The sequence below is a fragment of the Elgaria multicarinata genome, chromosome 7 (genome assembly GCF_023053635.1).
Source record: "Elgaria multicarinata webbii isolate HBS135686 ecotype San Diego chromosome 7, rElgMul1.1.pri, whole genome shotgun sequence".
NCBI classification, from domain to species: Eukaryota; Metazoa; Chordata; class Lepidosauria; order Squamata; family Anguidae; genus Elgaria; species Elgaria multicarinata.
The window spans coordinates 91,507,096-91,527,661 of NC_086177.1; the positions used below are offsets into that span (position 1 = coordinate 91,507,096).

Consider the following 20,566-nt stretch of genomic DNA (forward strand, 5'->3'; position numbering starts at 1 on the left):
CTGATGGTATCCCATCAACCATTGCTGCAAAAAACAATCCCAGCAGCTCTCCTAGAGCGGCACTCACTCCTTTCACTGTTCTTGCCAGGGAATTCTGTACCCAGTGGGAAAAGTCAACTCAACGGAGAACTCCATGAGCCTGCCACACAACACAACATTTGTGCAGGAACTCTCCTCTGCACAGTGTGGATATTCTGCGCGGAGTGTTCCCCCCCCCCCAAAAAAAAGCCTCCACTGTTGTGTGGAGTTTTCCCACCAGACAACACATTTCTCAACAGTGGTGTAAAAACTCCACCGTGGAGTTCTAAAACCACCATTGACTAACATGTTGTCCGAACTGAGCTGTCCAAACTAAGCTGATGCCTCTAAGACTTAGTTAATCCCAACAAGAGTTTTAAGCAAAAATATGCTGGTATTTTTGGTCCCATCCCCTTTGACTTCTACCCCATACATCACTGGGATACAGCCCAAAAGCTTGCCCCAAATAGAATTCAACTCTCTGGCTGAAAGAGGTTCTGAACACCTGTTTTAATAAAGGAGTTGCTGACCGTGAGTTTAGGACTATTTCTTAAACAGACATTATTACATACTAAAGCAAGCATATCAGGAATTGTTTGGATGCCTGGTCATTTTAGACCAGTGGTTTCCAAAGTGGGCGGTACTGCCCCCTTGGGGGCGGTGGGATTGCATAGGGGGGCGTTAAGAGGCAAAGGGGTGGCAGGGGGGCGCTCGAGGTGGTCTTTTCTGTACCAGGAGTTTTGGTTACAGAAGGAAATTTCTGATCGCTATCTTGCACTATGGAGAGCGGTTCAGAAGCTCCTGGTTGCATTTCCAACATCATATTAGGTGGAATGTGGTTTTAGTGTGGTCTGCCTACTTCTCTCCAAACAAAGAAATTGACTCCAGATTACTAAACGTGGTGATTTAAGACTCATGTTAAATGACTTTAAACCAGACATTGGGAAACTGGTATCCCTTCATCAAGCCCATCCATCACATTAAGAATTTACAGAATAGTGAGGTACTCTACCCTAGTTACTAAATGTGGTATCTAATATGCTTGCTAAATGACTATCAGACTTTGAAAAGATGATATCACTGGATCAAGTTCATCAATTATGTTTAATTGAATAAACTAAAAAAATGTAATTGGATTCTGAATAAATATGAAATTGTTACTGAATTTTATTGTTATTATCTTCCTTAGTGGGTCGTTGAACACCGCTATTCTGAATAATGATTTTTATAGTGTAGGGTAGGGGGCACTGGGCATGAGTTTGTGGAACCAAGGGGATGGTGACCTGAAAGTTTGGGAACCACTGTTTTAGACCAAGGACAGAGAATCTCCAGCTCACAGGGCACCTCAATCCATCCTGGGTTCTTGGATTCATCCAAGGGGTTGGAATACTGGGCAGCCTGTAAAAGAGTGCACTTTTACCCATGTGGGTGAGTCCCAATGCCCCTCATACTCAGGGAAGCAGGGTGGCCTGGGCACTGGTACTCAACTGAGCCCTGCATGAACAAGTCCCAACACCCCTCATTCCCGCTATCTGTGAACTGATAAAAGATAGCAGCGGGATGAGAGGTGCCAGGACTTGCTGCACAGGAGTTAAGAGCGAGTGCTCTTCCGCAAGTGCAGGCAAGTCCCGGCTCTTCATTTTCACTGCTATTTCCAATCTCAAATCAGAGATAGCAGGGGGTGGGGGCTGTGCTTTTTCCATACTGTCATGATGTAAGGAGTGAGGCCATACCCTGACAAAATCCCTCCCTCCCCAAAACAGTTCTGCACCCATTTTAGATATTAAAACAGTAACCATGATTAATTGCAACAATGACGAATTCTCGTATCTGAAGCATATCTTATTTTTATATTTATATTTTTTCTTGTATGAGTTTGACAAGCTACATTTAAAACACAAGCGAAAACATAACATTTAACTCAATCGTACAGGTTTAGCCACTAATACATACACCATGCTTGTCTGCTAAGTAGTCAAAAAGCATCCGACCATCCCTGTAATAGAGAAAAAGTAATTGTGGTGCTATAAATCACTAAATTTTAAAAATATCAGAGAAAAATACAACTGTCCACTGACATCTCTTCATGTACATATTTCACATATCAACATGAATTAGTTCTCACTCAAGGCCAGGTCACACATATCTCCAGTAGGCAGACTGGTTGGGCCTATTTGTGAATGAGTATATGCCTCAAGCTCACACTAAAGCTCAAACACAGACTAAATTGCCCTTGATGATAGTGAGGCACAAGTCCCTGGCTTGCTCCCTTCCTCCTCTGCATGTAGGACAAGTATGCTGGCAGACACCTATGCTCTGGCCGATAAATGTGATGCAGCTAGGATTATTTATAAACTTGACACAGAAGATAAGCAATTCAACTACAAGTTGATCAACAGCTGTTGCTTTCCAATGATAGTTCAAATTATAATATAGTGGCTGAAAAGGGCATAACTCAAATCAGAACGGAAATCACACATACAAAACATTAATGTAATGAGAAACTCAGCTATCAGGTGTTACTTGGAATTGTAATGTAATCTAGATTGGCATCCAAGATGCTACAGCTACTTTAACCTGAGCAGTTTCCTAAGCGGTTCTTACAATAATAAATTTAATAGGGTTATCTAATATGAAAAAAATATTTATTATTATTTATTGCATTTTATACCACCCAAAAGCTGAAGCTCCCTGAAGAATCACACTATGTAGGTAGGATGCCCCCTTAAATACAGTAAATAATTTAATCCGATCAAGATTTAAAACTTGAAGAAAACTCTATACAAGTAAAACATTTAATGATCTTTTAGAGCAATTATTTCATCAGAAAAGTTACAAAGTTTTGAGCGTAAAGAAAGAAGGCTGCAGGCACTGTTAGGTGAATGACTGCTACCAACAGACAAGCAGTTGAAATTAAAGCCACCACCAAAGTTGACATGGCAGGACAGACAAGCAAGTCACAATACTACATGATAGCATATGCGTATATAGGCAAAGGTGGTTTTGGGATTTAACTCCCATCTCAACTTGTGTCAAGGTCATTTTGTGTTGAAATGACCAAATATATCCCTATGGGAGGCAAACTATAACAAGGTCCTAATTACCAGCATGTAGGAAGAAAATGTGCCGTCTATATATTCATAATCCAGATTCTACTCTCGAATTTATATTAGACTTTAGCTTTCTAAGAATCTCAGCATTCACTTCATTTGATAACCTTCAAAGTTACTGAGTAAACTCAAAAACATGAAGGCAGAAGTCTAATAAACTTTCCAGAAAACAAGAGGAAGCTAATGTAGGAATTCTGTTTCTGTGCCTTAGACTACACAATATTTTGCCCTACCATTTGCAGTCCTTATTCTTCTAACCTATGGATCAGCAGCAGTCACAGACGGGGGTAGGGGAGCAAATGGTTTCTTTCAGTTCACTTTTCCATGAAAAAGCAAAGTTGGGGTGAACTTGCAGCAATAAGGCAGTGATCTAGCCCACAGCCAGCTAATCAGAGTGAACATAATGTAGCTTCAGCATGAGGCATGTGCGATGTGGCATCTAGTGCAAAGGAAGCTAGGATACCATCCTGGCAGAGTGGGAGGACTATGGAGGGAGAAGGGGTGAAGGTGGAAATAAACAATGCTGCGTAGCTTAATTGTCCAATTGTGTGAGGGATCACAGTACCTTACTTTCAAACTACGTAAGCTACTGTGAATAGCTTATAAACCACAATGGCTTAAAGTGATGTATGAACCCGTGTGTTATGACTGCATTATTTATTTATTTATTACATTTCTATATCGCCCAATAGCCGGAGCTCTCTGGGCGGTTCATTCTCCTGCTTGTTCCCACAAATATATATGGCATCCTCTAAAACATGAGACACAATAAGATGGGAGACAGAGACTCAATTTCCATTTCTGCTGCCTCTGATTTTTACATGTGGAATACGCCTTCAACCTTTCTTGAAAACCTAGAAAATTGCAAGTTGAGAATTTCAGCTTTCATTGTTTTCAAGCATCTTTAAATTAGCTGTTACATGCTGACTAGCAGCTGCAGAGCTGTACTACGCTATTTTATTTCTAATCTAAGCACTGAAAACCTCCAAGTAACAGAGGTTGAAATCCTATACATATTTACCTGAAAGTAAGTCTTACTGAATTCAGCAAGACTTACTTTTGAGTAGAGATGCATAGGATTGTATGGTGAGTCACTTAGCCAGAAGATCCAACACAGAACATTCAAGCAGCAACTCTAAACATCCACTATAATTTATTTTTATAATTGAGGGAAGCAACACCCCAAAGTGTTACCTAGTAGACTGCATTTGCCGTGTAGTTTCTGGGTCTTCAAACATCTTGACAATTGGTTCAGTTTCTGCCTGAAGCTGTTTTAGCTGTGCAACAACTGTGGTTCTCTTCTCACGCAAAGCTGGGTCAAAAAAGAAAACTCAAGATAAGTCATCTCTACAAAAAGGTGGGAAGACAATATTATGTATTCTAGCATTCTCAAATGTAACTCAAAATTACATTAGGCACACTTTTTAATCACTAAAACCACTTGATTTAGCAGCTTATAACCAATAACACTCACAGGAGAATAATACAGAGACTTTAGAAAGTGATCTAAAAACACATCCTGAATTCACTGAAAAAAGTCTCCCAATTAAATTTTGAAATTGGTAAGTCAACTAACAATTGGCAAAACAAGCAATAGCATGAAGGAATGCAGAGTACTATTTGCTTAACAAACTTTTAGAACGTTTCACTTGGGAAGTCAATCAAGAAATTTACCTGAAAATAAGAAAATACCTTCTGTTTAGATATTTTAATGTGTGGTGTTCACATAATACGAATAAAAGATAGTCTAATCATGTTCTAAGTCAGGAATGCTACAACAAAGTTAATGAAAATTTTAGATAAAAGCTGAGTATGTACAATAATTCATGGTTGAGGCCATTGCCTCTCTCAGAGTCAGGGGTAGGCAAGGTTGCTGTTATTTTAAAACCTGGTCCTTCTTCATGCTCCTCTAAAACAGACACAGCCTCCAAGCCATGAGGAAAAGACAAATGCATCTGTTCTTCTTCGATCCCAGAAACTTTGCTGGGATTGGAGGAGGCAGTATTCCAGTCAGAGTGCCCACTGACACTGAAGCAAAACCTGCCTTCTTCCCCACTTGCCTCAGTGTCTGGATTAAGAATAATCTTTCCCACCTTCCCAATGCGGAGTGTAAATACACTATTGGTACTGGCAAGCAAGGCAGTCTTGTCTGTCATCAAGACACAAAACCAAGGAAATGAATGAGTAAAACTGGATAGGAGACCAAGCGGAATCAAAAGACATGATTTCTTTTGAAACAAAGGGCTCAGATTTCATCAACATTAAAGTTCAGGGCAGAATATTTATTTTATTTATGGTTTGATACTGTTTTGAAAGCATGAAGATTGACTGTAGATTATACCACAGATCTATTTAGAGCCACAAAGCTTACCATGAGGGATATCATCGGAATAAAGATTTTTGTACACATCCATAGCAAAGTCCACCATATTGGTGTCACTAAGGAGATCCAGTTTTCCTTGAAGCAGTTCTTTTTCATTATATATCTGAAGAAAAACAACATTTAACAGATTTCATATTGCTTTCCATTTTAATTTCAAGTTTATTTATTTAAATATATATATATATATGTGGTTCTTTGGTTTGAAAAACTCCCAGGGTAGCTCATAATACTTACAATACATACAGTATCAAATAAAATAATATTAGGAGAACAAGCACGGCAGAGCTATTAAAGTTAGACCCTGACATTAATCAAAACGTTTAGTGAAGACCTCCTCCTGCTATCACACAAAGTTTTTCAAGCTAGTGAGCTAAACCATTTTTAAAGAGTTCTACAATCAAGTTGTTGATAGTATAATGAGAATTTAAGGAATCTGAGAAGTCATGGTTGAATGCTGTTAGTTTTGATGTTATTAGCTTCAGTCAGTCATAAGAGCATTTTATCCAAAACTATAGATTTCCCCTAAAAATGGTTTATTGAACTTTTTCTTCCCCACACAAACTTTAAATGAATACTGCCTCCAATATTTCACTGCTATAAAGTTTCAGCAAAACAACTGGTGAGACAAGTTGTCTAGCCTCTGAAAAAAGACTCAAGAAGTAAGCCAAATTATACTTTACTGGGCCAGATTTTATTGGGCAAAGAGCCTACAAGCATAACCAAGTATCTGAGCAACAGGTCAGACAAATAAAGGGCACTACCATCCAAACACCTTGATAAAACTCAGATCCTAAACAGATCTCCCTACAGTTCTATCTCTTCAGTCCATAGACAGATGCACCAATATTTAAAAAGTAGTTGACACCATCTGCTGTTCACAGTTGGAAAATGACATTTTTTTTCAGTTTTGAAGGCCCAGAATAAGATCTGCCTTATATTTTGTATTTATCCAACATACTGCATGAGGTTGTAGATATACAACTTTCTGCCACTTAATCTGTATCATCTGGCTATAGCCCGCTTTTAATAATACTTGGCTTTTATCTAGTGCTCTAGAGTGTTCCATACATTTCACAGATATTATCTTTTTATAATCCTTATAAGATCTTGTAAGATAGACTAGTATTATCATCTAAATATTGCAGACTTTGTGGGAGGACAGGTCTGAAAGAAAAGCCTGCCAAAGACTTATGAATTTATGGCAGAAGCAAGATTCAAAAAGAAATCTTCCCAATTCATAGTTTGGTTTCTTGGCCTCCCTATCACAGCAACTCTTGTGAGCAGTGTCAACCAGGGGGAGGCTTTGAGAGAGAGAGAGATGTCAGAACAACTCAATGTGGGATCAGACCAACTCAATTTGGGGACTACTTCATTAGTTTTCAAACATTCAAATCATGACAAGTAATTATCAATAATAATAATAATAATAATAATAATAATACTGTAGGATTATACTGCAGTATTAAATAATACTGCATAATGATATTGCAGACAGGGGCAGGTAAGTAACTAGAGAGAAGACTGCCAAAGATGAATTCATGGCAGAAGTTTGATTCAAACCAAGAACTTCCTGCTTTTTAGCTCAGGCTCTTAAGGATTACACCAACTCTCAAATGGTTACAACTTCCATATTACTTTGATGCAGCACAAAACAAGAGAGTTTTGACAAGTTTGTTGTAGCATAAGCTTTGCAAACCCGCCCACTGAGAATAACACTTCATGCATTTAATGAAGAGCAATCTAGCCCACCAGACTCTTCATTGTTTTAGTAGAATGGGAACCTGGAAGGAAGCGGCTTCACCTCCAAATGACTTTACATGTCCATACATGTATGATGTAGGGTGAGCATATACTTGCTTAGGAGCTGCATCCCAAGACTATCACAAAGTACAATGGCAGTAGCCAATATACAATTGACCTTACTTCAATCTCTCTTCATAAGGTAATTTAATTTTCTCACACAGTATCCTGCTCAGGTTTAAAGCATATTTAGAATATAATTAATCACAGCATGCACAGATACACTTGTACAGAAGTGACAGGTATTTGAAAGGCACATGAAGTAAAAAGGGGTTGCCATACCACACACACAGGCATTTTTGTTATTTTTTATTTATTTATATATTACATTTATATCCTGTCTTTTTTTCCTCATTAAGGAACCCAAGGTGTCCACATAATCCTCCTCCTCTCCATTTTATCCTCACAACAACCTTGCAAGGTAGGTTGGGCTGAGAGTCTGTGTGAATGGCTCCAAGTCACCCAGTGAGCTTCCATGGCTCAGGAGTGGGTGGGGAGGACTAGAATCCAGATCTCCTGAGTCCCCAGTTTAAACACTCTTAACCACTACACCACACCAGCTCTCACTTCACCCTGTTCTAGAGCAGCCTAGCGCCTTGCCCTCCAGATGTTTTGGAGTACAACTCCCATGAGCCTCAGCCACCATGGTCAAATGGTCAGGGACGGTGGGAGCTGCAGTCCAAAACACCTGGAGGACACCTGGAGTCGCCTACCCCTCTTCTAGAGCTAAGCCCTGGCAGGAAGAAGAGGCCCGAGGTCAGAGTTTGAGAGAAGCGGTCCTCTTCTTTCTAGAACCGCCGTAGGAAGGTGGAAGGATCATTCCCGGCCTCAGCGTTGTGCGGTGTAGACGCCCTCCCGCCCGCCTGCTCGCTCGCCTGCCTGCCTGCCTTTCAACGAAGAAGCCGCTTTGAAAGCGAGCCACGAGGAGAGCCCTGAGGTGAATCCCAGCGAAGCCACTCGGGCCGGTGGCGAGGCGTAACGCGGGGCCTCCCGGAGACCTCGTCCCTCCACCCGCTTCCCTCCCCGGCCGGTTCAGGAGGCTAAGAGGAGGCGCCCCCCGCTCACCTCTTTGACGGAAAGGAACTCGAGGAGCGGGAAGACCAGATGCCGGTCCAAGAAGTGCGCGATGCGGGTCGTCAAGTCGTACTCCGCCATCTTGGACGCGAGGTTGAGAGGGAAAGGCGGGGCTGGGGCGCGCCGCGTCGGACACGCCGAGGCCTCCGTGCGCACGCGCGCCCGGGCGAGACTCACTCTCTCGCCTTCAGCTTGTTGGAGGAGGCGGAGCGGGGAAAGCGGATGGGCAGAGCCAGGAGGACTCGCCGTCGCAAAGCCACTTACGCATGCGCCCAGGGTTTCGCGTCATCTTTCTCTTCGACTGGAACCGAGGTCTCTTATCATGAGCTGGAATGCGCGATTGGTTGAGAGCAAAACGTGTGCGCATGCGCGCCGCTGTGCTCTCCCACTGGAGCGGAGGCGCGCGCTAGTTTTCTAGCCTTACGTAAAGACGCGCGCGCTTCTTGAGGAGCACGTTCCGATGAATTCCGTAGTATAGGCGTTCGAGTCCATGCGCACAGGAAAGTCTACAATTCCCATCATCCCCAGCCAGCGGTGGATTGCAATTCCCATCATCCCCAGCCAATTGGGCGGGCACTAGGTTGGGGGAGACATGTATAGGGAACCGGGTGGTCGTTTCTATCCGTAAAAAAAAATCCGAGAGGGTTAGGTTGTTAATCCGTTGCATCAAAAATAAATAATCTTAAAATGTTTTAAAGACAACCCCATTTAGTATGGCATAATGTTTTGAGGGCTAGACCCTGTGTCCACGTTCTATTTCACAAAAGCTTGGGCTATAATTGGGTTACTATCCTATAGACATCTAACTGGAAGAAAATCCCACTGATTTCAATAAGACTTACTTCTGTGTAAGTAGGCTTGCACGGATAAAAAGTTGAAGGTGCCAGAAGTCTTGTTCAGCCATTAAAAGTCATGGCTTAGTGGTAGAGCACATGCTTTGCACATTGAAGGGTCCCAGGTGCGATCCCCAGCATCTCCAGGTTGGGCATCAAAAACTCCTCCCTGAAACCTTGGGGGAGTCACTGCCAGTCAGCATTGACAATACTGGCCTGGATGGATCCATGGCAGCTTCCTATATTTCAACACTAGTATTTATTTATTTATTTATTTTATTTATTTATTTATTTATTACATTTTTATACCGCCCAATAGCCGAAGCTCTCTGGGCAGTTCAATAGTATAGTATTGTTAGAACCAGTAAAGAGGATGCAAAGAAATTACCAAGGGGCTATCTAAACAAACACTTTGCCCCGCTCCCCACTAGTGATCCAAATCAGTGCTGCATCGATTATATGATGCAGCCACCGATTTGGAGCCATCACAGGGCAGAGGCAAAGATGCGAAGGAAAAAAGTTGGGGACTTCACCCTATTTTTCCTGTTGGATCGAGGTCAACACGGTTCTTCGTTGCGGCACTGCTCCGGGGGTGTTCCTGGGTAGAAGGTGATCTTGGATTGGTCAATGGAAGGGGGGGGGGAAGGAGGGGCAGGCCCAGCAAGCCTAATGGCCACCAGAAAGCCCATCAAGATTGCTCGCTGCTGTCCCACAGGAGCGATACTGCAGGGTTTGGCTGCGGAGCGGTGCCGACTCAGTGCCCTGAAGGCAGCCCCAAGCTGTCAGCATCACGAGAACTTTTCATCAAGCTTGATAGCAAGCAAAAAGAACCAAAGGGAAAAAAAGGGGGGAAATGGGATGATGTTGCTGCTCTTCAGGGGTGGAAAAACATGGCTGTTTCTCTCTGAAAATATAAAACTATTAGCTGCTGACTCCCAGAGCACTGTGTGTAACCTGAGATCTTTCTGCACTAAACGCAAGACCTAAGTCTGCATAAAATCTCCATCCCATCTTAAGATAATTATGCATGGAAAGCTGGGGCTTTTTCACACCTAGCAACATCCTTTCCCTCCCCTTTGTGTGTATTTGCATTACATCAGCCTGACAATTAATTTTGATGGACTTGAAAGCTTGCTCACTTCTTGGTGGGTCTTTCATTGGTCTTAATGAAGGTATTAATTTTAACATACACATACCTGTAAATCAACACAACTATTTGCCATTTTTATAACTAAGGTGTATTTTTAATAGTTATTCCTGTGAATGATCTTTATAGCACTTTATTTTAAACTTGAAGAGCACATTTTACCACTTGAAAGATGACCACTTGAGAAGTAAGCTCCATAAGATGTCAGCATCTTCTTTGCATCTCATTTTAGTCTTTCATTTTCTGTTGTTTTAACTCAATGTATTTTAACTCTTTACACTGCTGCTTGATTATTATTATTCTTTTATACTGTAGTTTTAAACTTTTATATTGTATTTTATTGAGCCTATTTTATTCATCATGGCTTTAACTAGGGATGTGCTCCGCTTCTAATCGGACCGGAGAAGCAGGAGCGGAGTGGGGGGCTTCACCTGCCCTTAAGGCGGAGGCGAAGAGGATTGGGGGGCCGGCGGAGCGTGGCGAAGAGGATCGAGGTGAAGGCGGATCCTTCGCCTCGATCCGGAGCTCCGCCGGAAAGGTAAGTGGGGTTTACCGAGCCCTGCCGCTATCGCTGTCGCCCATGCGGCGACGGCGGCAGGGCCCGGTAACCCCATCCCCGCCCTCCTCTCCCTTACCTGCCTCCGTCCGCGTTCCGTTGGCGTCTTCAATTGAGCCCGCGGTTCCACCAGGAAGCCTGGGCCGCTTGCACCTGTAATGAAGGCTGTGGCCTTTCCCTGTTGCTTGAAGGATTGCCTTTGCCCATAGGAACCCCTGCGAAGGCCTTGAAATTGGCCGTTGAGGCCCAGCTCACAGGGCTGCAGGTAGGCTTAATCAGATTGGCAGGTCCATGAGACAGGGCCTATTTCAGTGGTGGTCCCATATCTCTGGAACTCCCTCAAAAGGTATGTTTTGCTCCCTCCCGGTATTCTTTACGACAGGCCTTAAATAATTTTTCACTTCAATCCATCTGTGGACAAAGAAGATCAGTTGTTTTTCATTTAACATAGCCCTTGCTTTAAAATTCTTCCTTAAAAACATATGATTTTGTCGACTTGGTGTTGGCCTTTTGTTCTGATGTGTTCTATTGATGCTCTTTTAATCTTTCAGTTTTTAATTCAGTTCTTAGTGTGTGTTTTTAAATATTGATGGTATACTGCTGTTGTTTAAAGTCTGTTCATTGCGAAAATGTTTTATTTTGAAAGGTGACATAAAAGTCTATAAAATAAACAAATTAAATAAATTATAGGTGTTATACTTCTTGATTAATTTGTCTAACTTGTCCTCCATTTATTTGTCTATTTTTTTTAAAAAAAAATAGTCACACATTGATTGATAGTGTCATGAAATATAATTGATATGTAATGAGCCGTAAGATCATGGTTGCAGTAATGACAAGGAAGTAATGTATGTGATGGGAAGAAATCACGTGAAAAGGGAGTCAGGAAATTCAGATATTATGTGTTTGAAGAGTAGATGTTAACCTCAGTTCCCTCGTCATGATACATTGCTTCAGCATCAACGTTGTCGGCAGAAACTCAAGAATAAGATTATTCCCTTGTAAAATCTCCAGACTTTCTGTTAAGTTCTGCAGCTGCCTGGGATACTGAGTCAACACGAGAGATAAATAGGGTAAATGGTTGCAAATGTAACTTTTTCATCCTTGAACTGGAAAGGAGTAGATTTCCTCCTGTTCCACACCGAATTTAAAAATAGAATCTCAAGATCCGGAAAAAGAATTTCCCCTCACAATGCAACTAGTGTTTGTGTCATCAGAAGAGATTCAGCTCTGAGAAAGGGGGAAGGCTGAAACAGAGAGTGTTACATTGTGCAATTGGTGTAAGCCAGGGGTGAGGAACCTCCTTCAACCTGAGGGCTGAATTCCATTTCAGAGAAGCTCTTGGGGGCTGCATGCTGTGGTGGGCAGGGCTGAAGTCAAATGAGGCAGCATATGTTAGCTGAGAGCCCCTACAGCCAGAAACTAGGGGCATGTGTACACATGAGGGTGTAGAGGGGGGAGGATCATGGACTTACCTGCTTCCGCGATTCTTCCCTGGCGTCTAGGTGGCTGTGCGACATCCCAGAAGGGAAGAGGAACATCACGGCCACCTTTTTTTAAAAAAAGAAGAGCCGCCCATGCTCGCAGCGAAAAAGTTAAGTTAAAAACAAACTCGTGCCTACTCACCCCGCCATCCCTGGGATGGTGAAATTGGTGGGGACCCCCATGGGTATGGAGCCTCCCTGTGCAGCTCCATGCCTGGCCCCGCTACTTGCAGGGATGAAGAGAGAAGCCGAGATCTCGGTTATCCTGGGGAAATGGAGGGGTCATCCCTGCTTGCTCTTGGGATCCCCTGTGAGTCATATATGCACAGAGATGGCCTCAGGACAACCCCTGGAAAGAAGGCTGGTGCAGACATGCCCTAAGTGTTAGGAGAGGCATTTCACTCTTTTAGAAGTGGCAGAGGGGGGAACTGCCCCAAACCCGGGAAATTACTAATTATTGATGGTAGGGGGGAAAGGGATGAGGATTACACTTTCTTGCCCATTGGGGTGAAGTCAGAACTTCATTTTCAGTGGGAAATGAGTGTGACAATCTGGGAAATCCAGAGGGTTGGACTGGGCACCCAGGCTTGAGAGGTTCACTTGTTGCCTACATTGTTTTTCTTCCATCGCCAGCTGAAGACCTTTTTATTTTCTCAGTATTTTAACACTTAATTTAACTTAAATAACTGCTAGCCGGACAACCTGTGAATTTGTTGTGCGGTAAAACACATTTTAGGCCAGATCTACACCAAGCAAGATATAACACTATGAAAGTGATTTGAAAATGGTGTATTGGATGTGTCATGCGCCCCAACGGTTGTCAGTTCACTTCAATACTGTTATAAAGCAGTAGTGTAGATCCTGCCTCAGTCTCTGAAGCACAGTCTGGATAATACAGTGGCCTCGGAGAACCCAGAAGTGACTCATCCCTAATCTAACGGAAGTGATACAGGCCTTATCTACACCAAGCAGGATATTGCACTATGAAAGAGGTACCTAAAAGGCAGGAGCCAGACTACTGCTTTATAACAGTATTGAAGTGCACTGATAACTGTTGGGTACCATTGACTTGATGGCCTTATAGGCCCCTTCCAACTCTACTAGTCTTTGAATCTATGACACATATCATATACCTCTTTCATAGTGCTATATCCTGCTTGGTGTGGCTCCTGCCTTTTATACCACTTTCATACCACTTTCACAGTGCAATATCCTGCTTGGTGTAGATTAAGCCACAGAGACAAAAAAAATAAAAATCCAGTTTCAAAGTCTCTAGCTAAAGCAACGAAGAATCCAGTAGCACATTTCAGCATAAGCTTTCATGGACTGAAATCTAAATTGTCAGACGTTTGTCCACAAAAAAATTATGACGTAATAAATTTGCTAGTCTAGATGGTGCTAGTAGCCTCTTTGTTGTGTTTGCTGCAACAGATTAACGTGCCTCCCCCTCTGGAAGTCTCAAGTCTAATGATAGTTTCTTGGCTTTGTACCAGCTTCATATGCTCAGACTTTTCATTGTGTGCTGAGCACCAATTCTCTCTATCAAGGTCGTTGGGTAGAAGTACATATGTTTTTGCAATATCTTCTTTCTAACAAACCACCTACAACTTGTCACGTAAGATTGATGTGTGTAATGTTTTACAGCACAGTCCTATGCATGTCAGCTCAGAAGTATGCCCCACTGAGTTATTCCCAGTGATATTTGCAGCCTTAGGCAGGGACTGCTTTTTCCTCCAAGTAGGAAGAGCCAAACACCTTTCTTTGACCAAACTACACAATAATATTTGGTTTTTGGCATCTCAGGATTAGCGTTCCTGGTGAGAAAGGAAATAATTGAAGTCTCGGTGGTGGATGGAGTTCTCCCCGGGAGATGGATCTCCCCAGAATTTTTCCCAGACTCAGCAAGTTTTCTTTCTGAATGGGACTGGTGGAGGTATATAAAAGCTTAAATCCATGACCTCCATTGGCTGCTCCAACACAGAAGTCTGCATATAGAATTTGAATAGGACCCGATGTGTTTATTATTACAGAATGTTTTCATTACCTTGAATGCCACTAAAGTAGACTTTAATTTCCGTGAGACAAAGATCCTTGTGTCTCTTTTGGGGAGAATATAAAAATGGCTTGAAAGGAAGGTAATTAACTAAGCCATTCAATGTGCAGCTTTTCCGTTTAACATGTACTTCACAAAAGGGGAAGAGCAATTTACGGGCGGTTGATCCAATTTTTGTGCTTTGCTGAACATTTGTGTGTTCTGTCAGCAGTGAGCATGAACTTTTCTTTCTGAGAGCTGCCCCAGACTGAAACGGTACCTTAGTGAATAGCCAGGGAGGGATCCAGTGTTATCAGCACTAAAGGTGAACTAACCTGAAATAGCTTCAGTGCATAAGCCGTGGGAGCTGAGCTGCTTTTGTGCAAATTAAAGGGGAGCCAGCGTTATACTTAGAGACAGGCCTTATGTAGCATTTGGAATGATTTCTGTGGAGGGGTATTCATGGAAAATATTGTACCAGATAATTTGCCATCTGTGCAAATCTTTCGTGGATAATTTTTAAGCAGAATATTTGACTTCTACTGCATCCCATTGGGAGGCTCGTTCCAGAAAAAGTCACACCAAGGGCTCATCTACACCAAGCAGGATATTCCACTATGAAAGTGGTATGAAAGCGGTATGTAAAAGGCAGGAGCCACACTACTGCTTTGTAGTGATATTGAAGTGCACTGCAGGATCTACACTACTGCTTTATAGTGGTACTGAAGTGCACTGACAACTGTTGGGGCCCATGACACAACTACACCAAGCAGGATATAACACTATGAAAGTGGTATGAAAGCAGTATGTGTCAATGGGGCCCCAACAGTTGTCAGTGCACTTCATTACCACTATAAAGCAGTAGTGTGGCTCCTGCCTCTTATATACCGCTTTCATAGTGGAATATCTGCTTGGTGTAGATGAGCCCAATATAGGGCTGGCCTACCTACATTAGGCATGACATTTTGGGTGTCATGAAAGGGCAAATTGTTAGTCATTTACTTTGTTGGTATTATTATATTGTTACTGCGAGGGATGAAGAGAGGTGTGTATGGGATTTTCTGCCTCATATGCCAAGATAACTTGGCTGGCTTTGGGTAATATGAGCCTTGACTTGGGTGGAGGAAGGGAGGGGTGACATTTGCTGCTCTGGCTCAGGCGGCAAGATGCCTCCGGTCAGCCTGACTGAGACCAAATCCAATAGATTGATAGATCGATAGATAAATAGGTAATGCAAGTGTACATACATCCACAGGAATTATACCAAAAGTCAGTGGAGAAAATAATGATACCAGAAAAGGCAATCCAAGAGAGCTGGTATGTAGATGGCTGTCAGATTAAAGTAACTGAGATGTGATGGGAACACAGCAGAACAGCTCAGAAAGCTTGGCAAAGAAAATGCGGGAAGCAACCCTATGGCTCCTAGACAGCATGGGGAAGGGGCGGGGAGGATATTTTGAATTCTGGAACCAAGGTCAGAGACAGCGCTCAGACCTCAGACAAAGAATATTATAGAGCTGGAAAAAGTGCAGAAAAGGGCAACTAAAATGATCCAGGGCCTGGAGCATCTCCCCTATGAGGGAAGGTTATGACAGCTGGGATTGTTTAGCCTGGGAAAAAGGAGGCTGAGGGGAGACGTGACAAACATGTACAGAATTATGCATGGTACGGAGAATGTGGGTAGGGAGACATTTTTATCCCTCTCTCAAAATACTAGAACCCAGGGTCATCCCATGAACAAATAAAAGGAAATACTTCTTCACACAGCACATAGTTAAATTATGGAACTCATTACCACAGGATGTAGTGATGGCCACCAATTTGGTTGGTTTTAACAGGGAGTTGGACAAATTATTGGAGGAGAAGGCCACCCAGACCCAGATCCCAGGGAGACCTCCTCCGAGGCAGAGGACCTCGCAGAGAACTGCAGGACATCTGAGGACATGGAAGAACCTAGTTTAATCCTAAGGGAGATCTCACCTGAGCCCCTCGATGACCTCTCTGACCACATCCTGAGCTGTTCTGCTCTTGCCTCACACAAGATGACCCTGTTGTAGCACTGCTACATAGGAAACTGCCTTATAGTGAGTCAGAGCATTGGTCCATCCAGCCCAGTATTGTTGACCCTGACTGGCAGCAGCAGCTTTCTAGGTGGGATTCTTTTCCTCGCCATACCTGGAGAAGCCGGGGATCGAACCTGGGATGTTCTGCCTGCAAAGCATGTGCTCTATCACACTGAGCTATGTTAAGCGCAGTGTATGGGTAGGTTCATGTCGGGAGAGATGTTGCATCAGATATTGTGGTCCCAAGCCATGTCAGGCTTTATAGGTTAAAACCAACACCTTGAATCAGACTCGGAAACATACAGGCAGCCAATGGAAGCAGGCCAGAATCGTTCTTATATTGATAACAGGAACCTTTTGGTTCCTGTTATCAATCTGGCTGCTGCATTTTGCACAAGCTGCAGCTTCTGAACCATCTTCAAAGGCAGCCCCATGTAGAGCACATTGCAGTAATCTAAATTGGAGGTTACCAGTACATAGACAGCTGAAGCCAGGTTATCCCTGTCCAGATCGGGGCATAGCTGGGTCACCAATCGAAGCTAGTAAAAGGCACTCCGTGCCACCGAGGCCACCTGAGCCTCAAGTGACAGAGACGGTTCTAGGAGAACCCCCAAGCTATAAACCTGCTCCTTCAGGGAGAGTGCAACCTCATCCAGAACAGATTGAACACCCTCTATCTGGTCAGAAGAACCACCTACTAACAGTATCTCAGTCTTGTCTGGATTGATTTTTAGTTTATTAGCCCTCATCCAGTCCATTGTCATAGCCAGGCACCAGTTCAGCACATCCACAGCCTCACCTGATGAAGATGAGAAGGAGAAGTAGAGCTGCGTGTCGTCAGCGTACTGATGACAATGTACTCCAAATCTCCAGATGACCACACCCAATAGTTGTGGTCATCTACATTCATGTAGATGTTGAACAGCATGAGAGACAAGACTGACCCCTGGAGATTCCACAGGGCCGAGCAATGTTCCCCAAACACCACTTTCTGGAACCAAACCGTCAAGTAGGAGCGGAACTACTGCTATGCAGTGCCTCCCACTCCCAACTCCTGACCATGCTAAAAGTCCACATATTGTAAAGCCCATTGGAAGTTGGTTGAAAATACTCCTATTGGTTTACATCGCTGCCAGGCTGGGGATTTGAGGCTAAGCAGCTTCCCAACACAGATAGCTCCTGTTCTTGATATGGACAAAACTGCTGTTTCATACATAAATCCTATAATAATAATAATAATAATAATAATAATAATAATAATAATAATAATAATAATAATAATACAGCAGGACCCTTTGTGTTTTAACCCATAAGTAGGTTCCACTGAGTTGATTGGGACATGCTCCCAGGTAAATGTCTCTATAATTTCAGCCTTTATTAAGAATTTACCGGTGGAAAATCTGCAATTTCTGCCCCCATTCCAAATCCCTGGAATTAAAAACAAGACCGTGAGATGCCAATCATTATGCGAAATAAAACTTGTGTTTGAGATTCCGAACAGGCGCACAAGCGTCGTAATGAAAATAATAATAAGCTAGCAAGCTTCTACTTTCCAAAAGCAATTAAAGTCACCTTTGGTCTGAGATGTTTTGTGTCAAGTTGCTGCCCATGGTACTTTTTTCTTTTCTTTTTTAACAGCTGAGTTATAAACTCCGCTTTAAAAAATGGAAGTGCTGACACAGTCTGAACTAAGGTTTCCTAAAGGGTGACGCTGTAATAATATTCTGGGAGTCTAATAAGTCCCATTGTGAAAGTAATTTGTCATTTTAACCCGACTGGCAAATTTGTAAAGGTCAGTGCAGACTATTTGTCAAAGTGAAATACATCAGCTGTTTCATGTTTTATTTCCAAGATACGACTCATTAAACCATATTAGGATTTTTTTCTTCCTTTCTTTTCTTTTTTTAAGGGAAAATTGGCTTTTTCGTGGAACAGATGGAGGAAAAGGGCCTAATCTGCCTGAAATTGTTTCAGTATTTGTTCTAATTCTGCTTGACTGAGTTTTGGAAAAGAAATTTGCTTTCAGATTTTGAGCTTTATTGCTGTGAGTTTCAGAATGGGTTTGTCCAGGGCTCAAGCAGGGGCAAGGGTGTACTTTGCTGGGGCCTGGAGAGTCAGGGTGTACTTTACCGGGACTTGGAGGTGGAAAGGGAAAGTAAAGTAATTGATCATAGAATAGTAGAGTTGGAAGGGGCGTATAAGGCCATCAAGTCCAAGCCCCTGCTCAATGCAGGAATCCACCTTAAAACATCCCTGTCAGATGGCTGTCCAGCTGCCTCTTGGAAGATCTCTATGACCTCCCTAGGTAATGGGTTCCATTGTCTACTGAAAATGCGCTCTCTCTCTTGCTCTCTCGCTCTCTCTCCCCCCCCCCCCACTTCTCACTTCTCTGGCTCCTCTTTACTTCTTTCTCTCTTTTCTCTCTCCTCTCTGACTGGGTCCCTCCTCTCTCAAGGACTCTCACTCTTCTCTCTCCCTCCCTCTCTCCCTCTCTCTTTCTCTCTCTCACTCATCTTCTCTTTTCTCTGCTCCACCTCTCTGACTCTTTATTTCTCTCTCTCTCTCTCTCTCTTTTCTCTGTCTGGCTCCTTCCTTCCTTCTCTCTTACCCCAGGTGGACTTTGGCCCCTGTCCAGCCAATTTTCAGAGGGTTTTCCCCCCACCTCCATGCAAGTGAATGGAGGAATTGCTCCATTCCCTTACTGTGTGGGGGTGGGGTGGGGATAATAGCTTGGTGGGCACCTCAGGCTGGCCTGCTGGGCACCACATTAGAGAACCCTGGTCTAACCTTTATCCCAGGAGAGGGGGCCCTGCAGTTGGACTGTGTGACCTGTCGATTGAGTGTGCTCACCTTATGGTATGCCCCGTTAAGTCTGCTTTTCAATGATTGTGCTTTTAGCTTCGGTTGTAAACATTTTAAACATTATCTGATTTCTTTTGTATTTTTAATTACATATTTTAATCTGTTTCTACAAACTGCATAGATATATCTTTTAATATCAGCCCAACCTACCTGACAGGGTGGTTGTTTTGAGGATAAAACGGGAGAGGAGGAGGATTATGTATGCCACCTTGGGTTCCTTGGAGGAAAAAAGGTGGGATATAAATACAATAAATAAATAAATAAATATGGTAAGTAATATTTAAATTTTCATCATCATCATCACCATCCAGGAAAAAACCCACCCTGCTGATCCCAGGTATGAAAATCCTTGGGCGGGGTGGGTGGGTGGGGGTAAATCCCCCAGGTGTTAGAAATTTGTACACCACTGGCACAGAAGGTTCAGTTGTGATTGTCACCACTCACATGAAACAAACAATAGATTTTAACAATACATAACAGGAATGAACACTGCTTTCGTACATTAAACTGAACATTGTTTAGGCTTTTGAAATGAGGGTTTACAATTCATTTGTGTCTGTAACTGCCCTCTGACAACCCACTTGTTAATCATAATAATTTTAAAAACCTATTCTGTCTACTCATGCTGCTTTTCAGGCAACATTATTAATGCCTTTGCCAATTTTATCACTATCCGTATTGATGCTTTTGGCTGCTAATTCGCATAATTTCAACGTTCCCCCCGCCCCCTCCATTAGCTGCCACGTTTAATTGTAATCGAGGTGGGACTGTATAATAGTATTATGAGGCGAAAGGTTTGGCATCGCCAAGCAATTTCCTGGAATTTGGGGCCAAAAGCACCGTTAACCATTTGCCAAAGCAATGTGCCTGTATATGGTAATCTTGAAAACTGAAGCAGAATTTCCCAAGCTGCTCTGAAAAGTCCATCGGCTGCTTTTAATAGGGCTACTGGCACAATGGGAACGGGACGGCCTTGTTGTAGTAGTGTACAATTACATTTGTATATGGTTTGCCTAGCCATGTTTTTATTTGCTGGCATTGGAGACCTGGCTGGTCATTAATTAGGCTGCCCAGTGATCACTAAGGATCATCTGTTAATTCTTCTCCCGTCCTCCAGAGACAGGAAAAGTTTACTTTCATGCCTATACAAGTGTGCATTGATCCAAGGCCGGCCCTATAGGAAACTGAGTGAAGCGGCTGCCTC

At 42.9% G+C, this 20,566-nt stretch overlaps 1 protein-coding gene across 1 annotated transcript in view; it reads right to left on the reverse strand.

The window, feature by feature from the left end:
* Positions 1-8,492, reverse strand: part of EIF3E (eukaryotic translation initiation factor 3 subunit E) — a 28,551-nt gene extending 20,059 nt beyond the window's left edge. Inside the window, exons 1-4 of the mRNA XM_063131051.1 lie at positions 8,377-8,492; positions 5,500-5,614; positions 4,323-4,440; positions 1,972-2,014 (exon numbers count right to left, since the gene is read on the reverse strand). Of these exons, the coding sequence (XP_062987121.1) occupies positions 1,972-2,014; positions 4,323-4,440; positions 5,500-5,614; positions 8,377-8,466 (366 nt within the window). The 5' untranslated portion in view covers positions 8,467-8,492. The remainder of the gene's footprint in view (positions 1-1,971; positions 2,015-4,322; positions 4,441-5,499; positions 5,615-8,376) is intronic.
* Positions 8,493-20,566: the final 12,074 nt, after the last annotated feature.